The sequence below is a fragment of the Mus caroli genome, unplaced genomic scaffold (genome assembly GCF_978045245.1).
Source record: "Mus caroli unplaced genomic scaffold, Mus_caroli_1 scaffold_16, whole genome shotgun sequence".
Taxonomy (NCBI): domain Eukaryota; kingdom Metazoa; phylum Chordata; class Mammalia; order Rodentia; family Muridae; genus Mus; species Mus caroli.
The window spans coordinates 38,074,586-38,090,667 of record NW_028227271.1 but is presented as its reverse complement, the minus strand read 5'-3'; the positions used below and the strand labels follow the sequence as shown (position 1 = coordinate 38,090,667).

Here is a 16,082-nt window from a genome sequence, read left to right as displayed (position 1 = left end):
TCAGAATAAGAACAGCCAATATCCTAAAAGCCCACTATGACTTGACCAGTATTACTTCTTTAATTTCTTCTCATTGACCGCCTGCCTCTGCTAATTCCCTTGGACTTGAACTCACCCGAGGCTGATCTGATCAGAATCAGAAGTTGACCTGCCATGAATGTTTTCAGACCTGATGTGGGGGCCCAGGACAATCATTCTTTTCTTAGGGAGGATACCTTACACATCCCTAGTGTGGGGAATCTATTAAGATCTGGGTCAGTCAGATGCTGGTGCTCATTGTAGGAAACTGGAAAAAACATAGTAGATTCCCAGGAGTGTCTAAGATGTGAGGCTATGAATGGGCTTTTGATCCATTTATGCAGATGGAAAGGGATTCTTTTCTCAGGGATATAATTTTTCAGGTCTATCTCTCATGTATTTGATACTCATGATACTGAGAGTTTTGTTGCAGAATGTGCACATGGGTGCATGATGTTCCCATAATCACCAGTTGCCCATAGGACCTTCCCTTGAAGCTAGTCACTGACCTTGTAGTTGAAGAGCAGTGATGACAGCCTTTATTCCAAGAGGCTCCTGGCATTAGAAATCCTGTTGTTAATGTTAGTCAACTCACCTCTGCTGGCCTACACTGTAGTTTGATTCTGAGTGCTTCTGTTTCTGTAAGTAGGATTTTACACTGGACTTGTATGCTACATTCTGGCACTGCCTGCCCCAGATCACTTCTGCCTGCGTTCCAGCTCACTGCAAGTTGAAGTACAGCTCTCTATGCAGATATCTCTTCACCTTATTTGACTGTATCTCCTCACTTCTCTACCTAAAGGCTGGAGCACCGTGGAGCTCATTCAGTTGTGGCAAGAGTGACCCAAGAGTGCCACTTAACATTATGGGATGGCCTTCAGCCAGCAAATAGTAGACTCTAGCAAGCTCCTGTATATTCTTGCAACATGTTTTTTGGTCTAATTTATGTAACTTCTCAGAAGTCTCTGTGAACTAAGACCATTAGGTCACAGAGATTAACTCCCTGGGACCTTCAAGGGTAGGAGTAATAATGTTCATGCTAAAGGTTTTGTGCTGTTTATAGCTCTGAGAAACCATGTTGTTCCAGGATGAAATCCTGTCCTAATCTTTATAACTAATCCCTTTATTAAGTCTTAATTTTGGGACAGAAGAGAAGGAGTCCTCAAATGCCTTGTCATATAGCATGGAGACCTATGTTAGATCCTTAGAACCTTAGTAAAAGAGCCAGGCGCAGCAGTATATACCTGTAATTGGGGACAGGACATTCTGGATAACCAATATAGCTTGAGCCATGAATTTCAGCTTCACTTGATCTATGAGAAAATTTTCTCTCAAAAATATTGTCATGCGCAATTGAGAAAAACACCTGACATCAACTTTTGTCCTTCACACGCATTTGCAAATGCGCCTACACACACACACACACACACACACACACACACACACACACACACACACACACATTAACACCTTAACTTCTGTAGTAACAAGGTGACTTTTTGATCTAGTTTGTCTTAGATGGGTACAACCCACACTGTCAAGTTACTGGAGAAGCCCAAGGGATAAAGGTGAATGAGCAAGCTTCATTCATAGATGGTAACTGATGTCGTCCTCATGAATTAGTGGCCAAGAATCAAGGCTCTGAAATGAGACTTTTTCAGCTCAAATTCTGGTTCTACCTCTGTGACTTTGGGTGAGTGACTGAACTTCTCTCAGCCTCCATGCCCCAATTTACAAAATTGGGGATAATAATAGTTCCACATCCAAGAAGGTTTGCTGTGCAGATGAGATGAGGCAATTCACAGAAAACAAAAGATGTTTATTCTCCATTAAGTCCTTGTTGGAATCAGCTCTCTTATTCTCATGATATCTGACAGCACCGAGCTTTGGAGAAGCTTTTAAAGACAAGATCCAGAGAAGAAACTCGACCCTTTGTAAAGGGGATTCTGATGATAGGCAAGCTAATTCTGTAGAGCAGGTAAAGAATTAACCATCCAGGAAAGACCACAGACCAAAATATAAACAAAACAAAACAAAACAAAACAAAACAACAACAACAACAACAACAACAACAACAACAAAAAGCCAGAGAGGTGGAGAGAGCGAAAGGAATAGAGCTTTTGTGGAGACAGGCTGACATGTCCTGTTGAGTTAGAGATGCAGGGGAACCTTGAATCAGTAAAGGTGATGCTATAAAGGAGTTACTAATAAAGTTGCTTAGGAAATATTAAGTTACAGAATGGAGAATTTAGCTAAAGGAGCAGTGCCTTCAAAAATGACCAGGGCATAAGTAGTACACTTGCCAGATCTAGTCCATAACAAAACCCTGACTTATAAGAGACCCATGGACCTTTTCCCATCTGAAAGAAAACACCCATAATTGGAAGCTCAAAGGGGATAGCACAGGAGAACAACCATCCTTGAGCTTTTGTCTGCCACCAAATCCTGGTTTTCTTATCAAGAAAGCATAATTCTGGCAATGTCTTTGCTGTGTAAATCCCACATTTGCCCAAATTCCAGACTTGCAGTCTCCTGTTTAAAAACAGAGTGTGATTTGGAGCCCAGACCTGAAAGAGATTTAAGGATGACAATGTATGTATAATGCAAAACCTGAGGTCAAAAACTGGCTTACATGAGCCAGTAAAATAATTGTTTGGGTTCATTCTTGTTTGTGCATTAGCCAGAAGCAGTCACATATTTTGTTAAAGAGTGTCTCCTTTATCCACTTTTAAATGCTTGGAGTGATTTTGTACAGAGAAGGCATATGAATCCTGTAACCATATGGATAGGTGAGGAAATACAGAATTGGGAGTTAGAGCTGGGGAGGGTATTCTAGGTTAGGCATTGTATACAACTCCTGGGTCTTCTCATCTTTATCTTCATCTTTCGCAGATGTTTGTCCCTGAGTGGGCCTTTTTCTTTACCCTCTTCCTTTCCCTGGAGAAAGGAAGCACTGCTGTCAGGAAGCTTGTCTCTGCTTTCCCTAACTGTCTATACCTTCTAATTCCCACCATGTATTTTAGCCGTAGAAAGGTTCCTTAGCATTGAGTTCCCCTTTCTTGGTCTGCGCTGACAGTGTGAAGCCCTTGCTGGCTTGAAGAAATTCAGAGTTGTCTAGTGTGATAGTTTCTACCCACAGGCTAGTCCCAGGTCAATGGTGGAGGTGGTGAAGAGAAGGCAGATGCTGCAACAACCAGAACATTGTGAAACAGATGTTATGTTAGCTTTCTGGGCAGGACACTCAAGGCAAAACATAAAGTGTTGCCCAGCAGATGAGAGATTCATCAAAGACTTCCCCATGGTACCAATGTCCTATCAAAGTCTTGGGAATGAGTTTCCAATAGGAACTTTAACATTTTCAATTAACAGCCTGGTGTGTGAGGGGAGCTGCCAGCTTTTATGAAGTAGGACACATAGAATATGTTTCTGTAGATAATGCACCAATAGGTGGGTGGAAATTTGACAACATACTAGAAGGTAAAGCAGATGGGGCATGGCTATCAATGATGACTTATTAAAAAAATAATTTAAGCTATAGGTGGCATAGAAAAGTAAAGGAGTAAGTCGCCCAGGTTTCTATTTCTCACAAGACCACTGTTTATAGGACTTTAAGGGATGGACAGATTAGATTCAGGAAGATTAGGTGGGAGAGACAAATGGTGTTGGTGGGAAGAGGATCTTGAAGAGCAACAAGATAGACCTCACAGACTATTCATGGTGACCCAAGAGGTCAAAGTCTACTCTGAGGTATCTAACTTGATGGGACTATGGTATAGAATGGGAATGTATGGGGCTAGAGGTGGAGTATGGAAAAGGCCAGATGATGGTATTTGTTATTGAGGAGAATAGGGAGTATTGGTCTTCCTGCAATGAAAGGAACTGAAAACATGGGGCTGGGAGAATCTTTTTGCTTGGTCTTTAGTTAGGAAAGGAGTTTTTCCTTGGAAAGGAAGAAATGCTGAAACTACAGTCTGATGATGCTGGTAGAGGCAGAGGTCAGAAAGCAGGTGAGGTTTCAGACCTTGCATATAAGCAGAAGTTCTCTCCAAGAGGAAGTGAATTTTTCCCTTTGTCTTGTGGCCTTTTTGACTTAGAGCCATTAAGTTCCAAGACTGTTGATGTGTCTGAAAGGCTCTGTCTTTTTGGACCCATATCCTCCCTAATGCTGCATTTCAAGTACAATATCTCCTTACACTTAGAGTGTTCTCAGTTTCCCCAAAACTATACACACCCCTGAGTTGCTTACCATAGGCAGAGGATACTATTAAAGAAAAGACTTTACTTTTAATAGAATACACCTTCTCTAATATCTGCCAACTCTTATAATCATCTTCCCATGTGGCTTTGCTAAATTACCTTTGCATTTTCCATCGAGGACTCATTTTCTCTTAAGGAGCATTCATATAATTGTACTATAGGTGAACACCTTTCTTTGTGTGTTCACAGACTCTTGATTCGCTATCATTACACGTCACTGAACTGAAATGATCTTGATGCCAATGTAGTCCTGGTATTCCGTGGTAAAATAGTGTACCTCAAATGCTAGGCACAGTGTAGAGGAACTCCAGTGAATGTCTATTAAGTAATAAACAAGTATTTTTTTGAACAGAACTAAATAGAGTTTGACATGAAAAAAAAAAAGCAAGAATGTTATATAAGCAAGGATCATAGATATCCAAATGTTTAGGAGACAAAATTGGAAAGTTGACCCATGTGTTTGTGTACTCACCAATATCCCAATTCACAACCAAGAATCAGTATATTCTGAGTTGATTATTTTGAAATGTGCACCATTAATAAGGAGACAACCTTTGCCAAATTCTGCAAATAAATTGTTGTCATGTGTATATTTGCAACTCTAGTCATTTCTAGGGAAAGTTTTTTGGCTTTAACACCAGTTCCTCATCCTGAGCTCTACTGAAGACTACACATCCCATCTTCCTGTGCAAGCTTGTTAGTACCACATGACAAGGTCTGGCCAATGAAAATGTGACCAGAAAGTCACTGAATCCCAGGGAGATAATAAGATGGTATGACTTTTACATTTTCTAATTTTCTGGCTATGCTTGATAGGTGGATGGAACTGGGTTCTAGTGTATTCCATGCTAAAAAGGACCACAAATCTTTGCATTACTTTTAACCACTGTGACAGTCTACGATGGATCTTAATTTGGACGAGAAATAATTTTTTGTTGTAGTAGGCCATGAATATTTTCAAGATTTTTCTGTAGCATCAACCAGTACCTTTGACCCTGTGTTACAAAACCCCGAAGAGCTGTTCTGACACATTTCAGAAACATTTTTTCACAGAATCATTGAATCATCCATTTATTAATAAGTGGTGCAATCTTTATTGATTTTGAGATAGAACATAAAAAAATCAGGTAAGAATTGTTTGCATAATATATATATGGAAATCAACCTATTAAAGTTGTCAAATATCGGACAGAGCCAGAATATAAATTACACATACAGTTTAAAAATTACAGGAAACCATATTATAAAGAGCACTAAAGGGCACTTGTGGAATAGTTGTGTTCCCATGTAAGCCAGAATGTGGAGAGCCTACTCAGAGCACGGAGACAAATCCAGGGAGCAAGGCACCAGAATTCTATGCCGTAAAAAGGGGTGAAATAAAATCAACCTAAAATCAAATACAGTGACTCATGTCATTGCAAACCTCAACTTGTTCTTCCACAGTAGGTGTCTTCCATCACTACTATATCAGGACCAGGGAGAGGGGGGTAGTCACAGCCCATCTTAGGCAAGAGGGAGAGATTCTTTTTTTTTTTTTTTTAAATGGAAAGGACTGGCAGAACTGATAATGTGCATCCATCCTAAGTTAGCTTTTCAGAATTGGGCATAGGTTCTCTCTCTAACAGCTTGGGTCTGCAATTTGACTGAAGGGCTATCCAAATCCTCCATTTAGCCCTCAGGGAAGGCTGGAGGTTGGACCTGATCTCTCATTCCCTGGAAATGGATTCAGAAGGGCAAAGCATGGCCCAGTTAGGAGATCCATTTGGTATCCGTGCAGATTCTTGTTCTCTTAATATTGAAAGATGGAGTAATAATTGATCTGCACTTTTGGCCTCTCAGAGAACTTCTTTTTTTTTTTTTTTTTTAAAGGCCTGTTTGTGTCTGCAAAATTTCAAAGCCCTGAAATAAAGATACAGTCTAGAGAAAGAAGATGAGAGTCAGCTGAGCCTGAGATACTTTTGAACTTGTTCAGGTAAATATGGTGACAGAGGATCTGTGGGGACCAAGAACAAAGGGTGTTTGTGGGAATATCTGTGGCTACCAAACTCTAAGGGCTAATGGACTCCAATGTGAACTGTGTGAATAATTTATGCAGCATCAGTTTCTGCCTCCGACAGCTGGATGGTGAAAACATCCAAAGAATTTGCTGAATAGTCAAAGGGAGCCGCTGACAGTCTTTCTTCTACTCTCCAGGGCATGGGTGGGTCTGTGATCATTTCATTGGAACGCTGACTGTGCAGAAGAGGGAATTGTTTTCTTAGGGACCACAGGGCCTGACTGGGGAGCATTTATACTGCCCTGTGAGACTTGGGGGGGGGGAGGGGTAGAGCCAGGGGATAGGAAAAACTTTTGAGATCCATGGCTTAGTGTAAAATCTCAGTTCTTTCTCTTGTACTATGTGACATCTAGGCAACTCTTTTTCTTTCAGCTTTTGATGTCTGTGCGGCCAGTGACAGCCTTCCGGTGGGTTTACACTAAGGGTGCAGCATGCAGGCATCAGAGAACTGCATCACACTCATGCATGCAACTCTTAAGGAGAACACAGAGGGAGCTGTTCTCCTATCCCAGACCTCAGTTTTGCAGGCAGAGTTGAAGAAAGGAGCACTGAAATCAAACTGTCTCGTCTTTTCATAAATCTTAAGTTTCCAATTGGAGTTTGGTATATTCCAAAGTACTTGGCTAGGCTTGGTTAATTTTAAGCCATTATCGGGTTGCTCAGATCTCTGAATTTTTAACATGTCAAAAGATTACTATTCTTTCCTGACACTTACTTCAATCTTGAAGGAGTGCCATTGGGAGGAGGGGAGATTCAGGCAGAATGACAGTTTTTAAAATAATCCAGTAAACCAAAGCCATACCATAATGTGTCACTTTTCTCTTTAAATCTTTCAGAAGTTTTTGGAACAGCCCAATCAGGATCACTAAGACATCCTATCTTACCAATGGGTTTAATACAGATTTCTGTGGGAGCACTGTTAAATTCTGGCAAATGTAAGCACAGCTCAAGTGGAAACTCAAGATTTCTGCATGTGAATCATGAGATACCAAATTTTTCCCTAAAGTGTCGCCACAATTACACAAACGTGATATGTTTTAAGAAGGACAGATCCAATGCAGCTTTTGGCAAAGAGTATGTACTCTTTGAAATGTCTATGAAATGGCAAGGATGAGGATCCCCTAGGGTCAAGTGAGAGGAACTAGACATGCTCAGACAAACCCCAGATATTCCAGTACACAGTCACCTATGGTTGAATAGGAAGTTTGCGGCAAGTCAGATTCCCAAAGAAATCAGATCCTTAAACCTATGGAGAAGTCTCATGCAGTGGGGCCAGTATCTGAGGGTGCAACCCAAGGATCTGTGAGTGGCTCTTAATGAGTCCAGGGGATGAACCAAACAGGTAAACCTGTCCAATCTTTGCAGCATAACGAGAGACAAAGCAGGAATAGTCAGAAGGGTGGAGAGAAGTTATACACATGGTTAAAAGGTTGTTCTTCAGTCTCTCCCCAGGTGTGCTCATTGGCAGGAGGTTTCTCTGAGCCCTTTGAAGATGAAACATTCAGATGGGACATCTTTGTGACATGGGAGAATAAGTCCTATTCTAGAGATAGTGAAGTCTCAAAAAACATTTCTGGTTCAGCTGTTTCTCAAGGGAGTCAGACAATTTATCTTTCAGCGTCACCAGAAATACTCCCATCTCTAACATCTGGACCAGGAGTCAGGACACCTGAGTCCTAGGACCACTCTTCTACCTGATCTTTATTTTACTCACAATGAGACTCAGAATCCCTGATGTCTGAGCATCTGTGTCCTGGCCTAAAAAAACATGGGTGATCATTTTCTTCCTCTGAATATTTTAGAACATGCAAAATTACACTTCCTCAATTCCGTTGAACTATGATTGATTCTAGAAGGATACTGACATTGAGGCTGCTGAAGGCTGAGACCATAGTTACAAGGAAGAATTTGAACAAGTTTTGACCTTCTTCTTGAAGAGGTCCTATTCATGGCAAGAGTGCTCCCTGGTAGTCATCATGCCACAGTTGGCTTTCCATTCATATTTAATTAGTTTTTTTTTTTTTTTGTCTACATCTCCTTAAGTCATGTTTTAGAGAACACTGTTACATCTGGCACTCTTTCTCCAATAGAACTTTCACCAGCTAGCAACTGAGAACCACATTCTTAATGCTCCTTCCAGTATTCCTTATCTTGCACATTTTGATGGGAAAAATAATTATGTTCAGTTGCAGACAGGTACATAGTTAACGACTAAAAAAAGAATCCTAGTTTTATCATGCAATAATTTGAATTATATCTCCACCAGCTTTTTTTTTTCCCTAAAAAAATATTTTCTGGTGTAAACTTAGAATCCGTAGGTGATATCACTAACTGATGTAATGGAGTCTATACATACTATAAAAACAGATACAAATAATTATTAACAGTTTTGGCATGGACCAGTCACTGCACTAAGAACTTTATACATAGTTGATTGTCTCACTTGAAATTTTAAATAGACTGAAATAGTTCTGAGTGTTCCAAAACTCAAATTTTTAATACAAGTCATCTCTATCCCATTTTTGTTTGTTCAACATTAGCTTCACACCATGGTTTCCAAACCTCTGAAAGCTACATAGGTACTCTGACCCCTAAGATTTATTTCTATAGCTGGGTACCACTAAGCTATATTCTGCTGCCCTGTTTAGAGTAAAGATAGCTCAGTTTTGAGGCATGTAAGAACAGTATGTCATTTTTGAATATTTTTCGATACAGAAAGCAAATGTAGGTTAAAGTTCATGGTGGAAATAGCATGAACTTTTGAAGACAAGTGAAGACAAATTTTAAACCAAGAACACCTCTGTGGTCCTGGATTTCTTGGGGGCACATGCTCATGAGAACCAAAGAGTATCTATTCTAGGCAGCAATGGAGTGAGAACTGGGGTCGGTCTGGCAGCCTTGTCAACAGTCTAGTTGACTTCTGAGAACATTTCTTTTCTTTCTTCCGTATACTCCGATCTTCAATTTCCCATGAATGAGTTCCTTCTTTTTCAAGTAGATGTTGTGCCATGGCCTGTGCTAGGCCCTTTTTTGTCAATATGGTGAAACAGATGCCATGGCTACTTGTCTGCCCTCCACCGTGACAGGATATAGAGAAAAAAAGCTTTTTTTTTTTTTTTTCCAAAAAACTTTCAGAGCCCAAGTGCTTACATCAATTATTGGATGTTACAGAGTCCAGAATGGTGAACTCAAATGCAAAATCCCCATTCAATGTTCCCAGTGGGGGAATATTCATATTGGTAGACAGTTGTCCACAGCCATGAAATCAAGTATGATGAGTCTAAGACAACTATCAACAGTTGAGGACATGAGTTTTCTTACAGCAGAGACTAGCTCTCTGGTCTTTGAATGTTTGTTGCATAATTCTTGGTATTCAGTGATATCTAGAACATCTTGCTAAATGAATATTTCGTTGTTACACTCTCAGAGTAGCATGAAATAATGAGAATAATTTTGGCAAACTGTGAGTAGATTCTGTGATGCTATCGTTTCTAAGGGTGTTTACTTTTGAGCTACAATGTTTAGAAATGCCTTGTACAGAATAGATATAGGATGCACAAGTGTTGCTTAATTAATTTGGTTTTACCTATACACTTTGGTGTTTTCTAATTATTTCTTCATAAAAATAAAATTTTAGAACATCAGTGTCATATCTAGTAAGTCTGAATTCTAAGTTTTAAAAACAGACAGTAATTGAAAAGAACTTTCTCAATTCAGTGGGTTTTTTCCCCCTTCTTTCTACAATTTCACTTTATCTTAAGTTTTCAGTATCTGCTTATATGGAAATATTTAATAGTTAAAATGTTACAATTTCACTTTTCTTCAGCCTGATAGAATTATCTTTAATTAGCATTTAAAAATTCATTCTTCTTATTTTTTTCTTGCTAAAATATGTCCGATTAATGTGTGTGTGTGTGTGTGTGTGTGTGTGTGTGTGCGCGCGAGTACACACACACAATGTGTCGTGCCATACTAGGGATCAAAGCCAGAATTTAATGTATGATAGACAAGTACTCTACCACTGAGTTATACTTTCATTCCCATTTCTTAAAAATTGTAAAGTTTAAATATATTTTAAAGCATGGCAGCCAAATACATATAAGACAATTCTTTAACCTGATAAAACCATTCCTGGTTTTTGTGATGGAATTAATTTCTCAGTCTTTCTGGGTTTCTGTTAAAAGTGTTATGACTTCCTAGGCAAGCTGCAGAGCTACTGATGTGCTTTCCAATACATATTATCTTGGATTATTCCGTCCTGAGATTCTTTTGTGTTACAAAGGATCTTTATAGAACTCACATTGACATTTCAACTGAGGATCAGAACACCAGCCATGACGACCATGCAGTGTATTGACATGTTCAGTTGAATACATTTGGTTGGCTGGTTTAGATATCTTTTTAAAAAAGGATAGTTCAATAGAAGGATTTCAGATTATCTTATCTTTCTTCTGTTTGTTTCTTAGATGCAAACAAGCAGCTCTTAGGGCCCTTAGTATTTGTCCTGTATTTGGCTGATACAGACAACTGACTAGACATATACCAGTTTGGCAACCAACACAAAACTAATTCCTGCCACTCTGATTTTGAATCACCAGGGAAGCAAGCCTATAAACTTAGAGCTTGTTTGGAAAAGAATGCAAATTCCAGTTCAAAGAATTCTTGGCCAAGATCCCCATTTGAACTCCTGAAAATACATGCACCAGAGATTGGGGAGGTAAGGAAGGGACCATAGATGAAATGCCACGACAGTGGGAAGAGGGAACTTACATAGCTCACCTCCAGCAAGAAGACAGGGCATCAAGTGAGGGAAGGGGATGCCATCCCACAGCCAAAATTCTGACCCATATTTCTTCCTGTCTGAAAAAACTGCAGGGATGGAAATGGAGAGGAGCCTGAGGAAAAGAAGGTCCAGTGACAGGCCCAAAGTGGGGTTCAGCTCAAGGGGAGGTCCCAAGGACTGACACTATTATTGAGGCTATGGAACACTCACAAAAAGGGACCTATCATGACCACATTCTGGAAGACCCAAAAAGCAGCTGAAAGAGTCAGATGCAGTTATTTGTACCCAACCGATGGATAGAAGTAACTGACCCCTTTGGTTGAATTAGAGAAAGGCTGGAAGAAGTGAGGAGGAGGGCAACCCGGTAGAAGGACCAGCACTCTCAATTAATCTGGAGCCCCGAGATCTCTCAAACACTGGGCTACCAACCCGACACCAGACACCAGCTGATATGAGGCCCCCAACACATACAGAAGAGGATTGCTGGGTCTGGGTTCAGCCAGCGATGATGCACCTAGCCCTCAAGAGATTGGAGGCTCCAGGAAATTTAGAGGTCTGGTGGAGTGGAGGGAGGGGAAGGACATCCTCATGGAGACATGGGGTAGGGAGGAGGTATGGGATGTAGAACAGTTGGAGGGTGGACTGGGATGGAGGAATAAAATCTGGAGTGTAAAAATAAAATAAATAAAAACCAAAAGAATAAAATAAAACATGAATTATTTGAAAAAGTGCATCTTAATGTAACAGCAATGTTAGAAGGTTGTGAAAGAATGTTAATGTTAGGAAAAACCATGCGGCACATATTATTCGCCATCATTTTTGTTTCTGATAACTCATGGACATAAAAAGGGATAGTGTAGGTTAGGTGCTAGGTAGGGCAGTTATTTATGGTGAAAAAATATATAGGAAGAGCAGATTCAAGAACCAAATCCCAAGGAAGAGGTGTAAGTTTTCTTAGATTATAGCCAAACTGGCACCACTGAAGTCATATTGAAAGATTTGCGGGAAGAGGCCCATAGCCTTTGTCTTTCAGATTGCCAGAAAAATCAATTGAAATCTGTAAGAAAAGCTTTACCTCTAGTGTGTGTGACTGTATTAATATATTGCCTGCCTTGGACTTAAATGTCACTATTCGTATATCCATTCATGAGACTCTCCATGTTGGCTATTTCTACCAACTCACAGTGCTTGCCATCATTCTTGGAACTGCTTTGGTTTAAGGTCCTCTCATCAAGGGGACAAACTTTCATTATCACTGTATTCTCAGCTCTTTATACAGGACCAATCAGCATGTAAGTTGTAAGAAACTGATCTCTGAGGACTCTTTCCCCAACACAGGGCAGAATACTAGCATTGGGAATTGATGAAAACATCAAGTAGGTGTCTGCTATGATATTTATGGCTCTTGGCAACACAGCAACAGCACTGGTGAGAGTCATATTCAAACACTAAATAAGGGTATTTTCATCATCTTGATGGTCATCATGGCAACCATTTAAAAACCATATTTAAAGGCATGAAATGACTGAGACACTAATACTGTGGTGATCCACAAAGAGTAGCCAGTTTAACCTCATTAGAGGTTTTCAGCAAGTAGCAATATCTCCCAATAGGCCACATAGTGGCTTGTGCTTAACATTCATCTTTCTGCAGCAGGGCAGGGATTTCCAGGCTCTTGGTTGTCACATCAGGAGCTCTTTTGATTTTGTGTGGTTCTAGTATTTTCATTGAGAAAATCTGGAGAAGTAAAAGTGGGTGATTCTGGGAATTCTTCCTATTTGTATATTTATAACTAATTTGCATTCCCCATCCTGGATCCCACTTGTAAAACATCCAGTAAACATGCTTTGCAGTCAAAGCAGACATCGTTCTCCCTTTAAGTAAAGACTGAAGATTACATCCCATGGTTAAAGAGTGCTGGTGTCTTGGTACAATTCCTGGGTTCCAGTATGCAAATGGGATAGCGTGAGGGGAGACTGTGGTAAGGGGTGAGTCCTCAGGTGGAGGTTTTGAGTCCTCACTTTCCACAGGACAACCAAGTGTCTCAAGGCATGTCATTTGCCTTACATCCAAAACATATCATTTTGAAATAGAGGACAGGGTAAGGTGATTGCTCTTGATTCTAATCTCCATTTTGGATTCAGGTTCAGGTAAGGCAGAAGAAGGTGTTGGAATTTCATTTTAAAACACCAAATTTAGCTCCTGCCTAGAAGGCCACCCCACTTCTGGTAAATTTTATTATCTTTGGCTACAGAAATTGGGAACTATTTTTTTATGTTTGTGGCATGTGTGCAAGATTTCTCTTCACCAGTCTATAACACATGTGATGTTATATTTTGAATCACCAACATCTTATGGTTAAATAAACTGAGGCACCGTACTGAACAACGGGTAGACCAAGTCTCCCTGAGAGCTTTTACATAATTTTGCCAGCCTTCCTTTAGTGAGATAATTGTTTTAAATCTTGGCTTTGGGGTTGAATGACTATCTTGTTCCTATTCTGTTTGCTCAGAGGATAGCCTCATTGTAATGCAGGATGTTTTGGTTGAGAAAATTATTTCCTTGCTTTAGAAAACAGTAAATTAACTGGAGCGTTTACACAAGGGTGGGGGGATGAGCCTAGAAATAATTTAAACTATGCTCTCAGCTTATCTGAATCAAAACCCAAACCAGCCAACCAAACAAATAGCACAGCTCATCAATAAGTCTCCCTGTACTTGTTCAATTGTGATTAAAGGAAGAAGAGCAGATAAATGTGTATCTAGAAGAGACTAACAGTGCCTTTTATATAGTGTCAAGTCATGCAAACCATGCTGAAAAGGAAGCGATTCTGTTGCAGTGAGATGGGGGAGGAAGAAGGCTGTGAGAAGCCCCTGCTTGCAGGGGGGCCACCACGCACATGCATGCGCTTGACACAGCCAGTGGAGTCCCCATTGTAAGCGCTAGTTGTGAGAGTAAGTGAGCTGTACAAAGTCTGTCTACAGTACCAGGAGTCAGCCAGTGACCCCTTTTAAGTGGGCTTGTTGGAAGGGGTCCATATGGAATCTGAAATACCATCTCCAGTGGATGACATAGGCATGGAACCACTGGGTGTGAAGGGGTCTGTGTCCGTGTCCGTTTCTCCTTCAGCCAGGTACCGCTTTTCCCTCATCCAGCTCGATCCCCCACTGGGGCCAAATACATAATCATCTCTGTCTTGTGAGATGCTGAAGCCACTTGGAGACCGCTCCAGTTCCTCGTGATTGACGGACATGAGGGACAGAGGTGTATCACTGTCCCTAGTGATGCTGCGTCTCTGGCGGGGTGAGATGTGGTCCGAATAGGGACCTTGCAGTTCTGTCTGGGAGTGGTAGCTCACACATGAGTCCAGAAGAGTCAAGATGGGCAGGACTGTGGGCCTCTCTGCATAAGTACTTCCCGAGGAGGGAAGGTTAGTTTGAGCCTTTGTAGAACTGGGTCCCCCTCGGGTCAGTTTCACAGGGTCATGTGCAAAAAACCCGTAAGGGCCAACTCTGTCGATGGGCACCTGGTGGAAGCTGTAAGGAGGGTCGGGGGGCCCTGCCTCTGAGTAGTTGCAGATGATGGTTTTCAAATCAGAGTACCTGTTGTCTTCTTTCTTCTCCCCTTCGGCTGGGGAGGAGGCCCCCTTAGTTGGGTAGTACTCAGTGACATGTACCTGCAAGCGTTCCATATGCTGCATATGCATGTCCACAAGGAAGTCCAGTTTCTTCCCCATGTCGTGAACCTGAAAAATAACAAGCACCAGGAGTCACTATTTCTCTGGGAATAAGGGTCACAGTCACTGTGCTGATGGGTTGTTTGGCAAGTCTTAGTATAACAGCTACAACAGTCTCCATGTCTCCTGCTAGAAGGCCCTGTATACAAATTAACATTCATTTAGAAATACACAGGCAAGGATGACACTGCAGTCAAAGATTGGAAATCCACAGACAGTTTGTGAATAAGTGTTACAGGCTCTCATTGTCCTCCTTTGGAAGATATGGTAAGATTTCAGTCAAGATGTGGGGTTCTTGTTTTGTGTAAATTTTCTTCTATGTAAGCATATAGGTTGTTTGTGTCTGTTATTAATACTTGGTAACCTAAGCACTGGAGGGCAGTGACAGCAAAAATGGAGTTTTACAAACCTAGAGACCCAATTGGGACCCTCAGGCAGTTATGGAAAGTGCTTCTGCTTTAGGTACGGCATTCATAAGTAGGAATGTGTGGAGCGCAAATGCAAAGTGCATGCACATCTCTGTAAGAGAGAGGTGGTCCTTCCCTGACAATTCACATCTGTGAATACACACAAGTCTGTGTACCTTTGTGTGTGCTCTTCCTTTTCAGACAGTTCACAGGTCACAAAATCAGGCAAATGAAAAACCTCATTGGCTTAATGAGGTGCTGAGTCTCATGACAGGTCATGGTTAATGCACATCTGAGGTGTAGTTATAAGGAATATTTAGGCCGTAGCTATTTGACTTTATGCCATGTACTTTATTGGCCTAATTTTTACAACCTTATAAGGTCAATGCTATTGTGATTTCTGTTTCACACATGACAAAGCAGTGACCAGAGAGATAACATAACCTGTGTAAGGTCACAGGGCTAGTAAACACAAGAATCAGGATTAGAAATTAAAATTTAAAAATAAGAAGCAGGAGACCAATCACTGACATTTTCTCTCAATTCCTTGATATTGGTTTAGTTTGGGGTGATGGATCATCCTGGAGGATATTATTCCTGGAGAAATGTAATGGAGGTATTTATCTAGTGGACTGCAGAGATAAGCTCCATTGGGGTGTATTATGTTAACCTCTCTTTGCACCCTGAATGACCCTTATCCATAACCGAGGCCTCCTCTTGAAAATAACCCACAGATTGGGACTAGAGCAAAAGAGAACAGAAAGGAACATGAAATGGTGGGCATAGAATTGACATCTATTAAGAAAGTACCATGGAATGCATGGA

At 40.8% G+C, this 16,082-nt stretch overlaps 1 protein-coding gene across 1 annotated transcript in view; it reads right to left on the bottom strand.

Annotated features, from left to right (window-relative positions):
• Positions 1-5,796: 5,796 nt before the first annotated feature.
• The window catches only part of Kcnq3 (potassium voltage-gated channel subfamily Q member 3), a 284,191-nt gene continuing 273,905 nt past the window's right edge, over positions 5,797-16,082 (bottom strand). Inside the window, exon 15 of the mRNA XM_021183338.2 lies at positions 5,797-14,859. Coding sequence (XP_021038997.1) covers positions 14,125-14,859 — 735 coding nt within the window. The 3' untranslated portion in view covers positions 5,797-14,124. The remainder of the gene's footprint in view (positions 14,860-16,082) is intronic.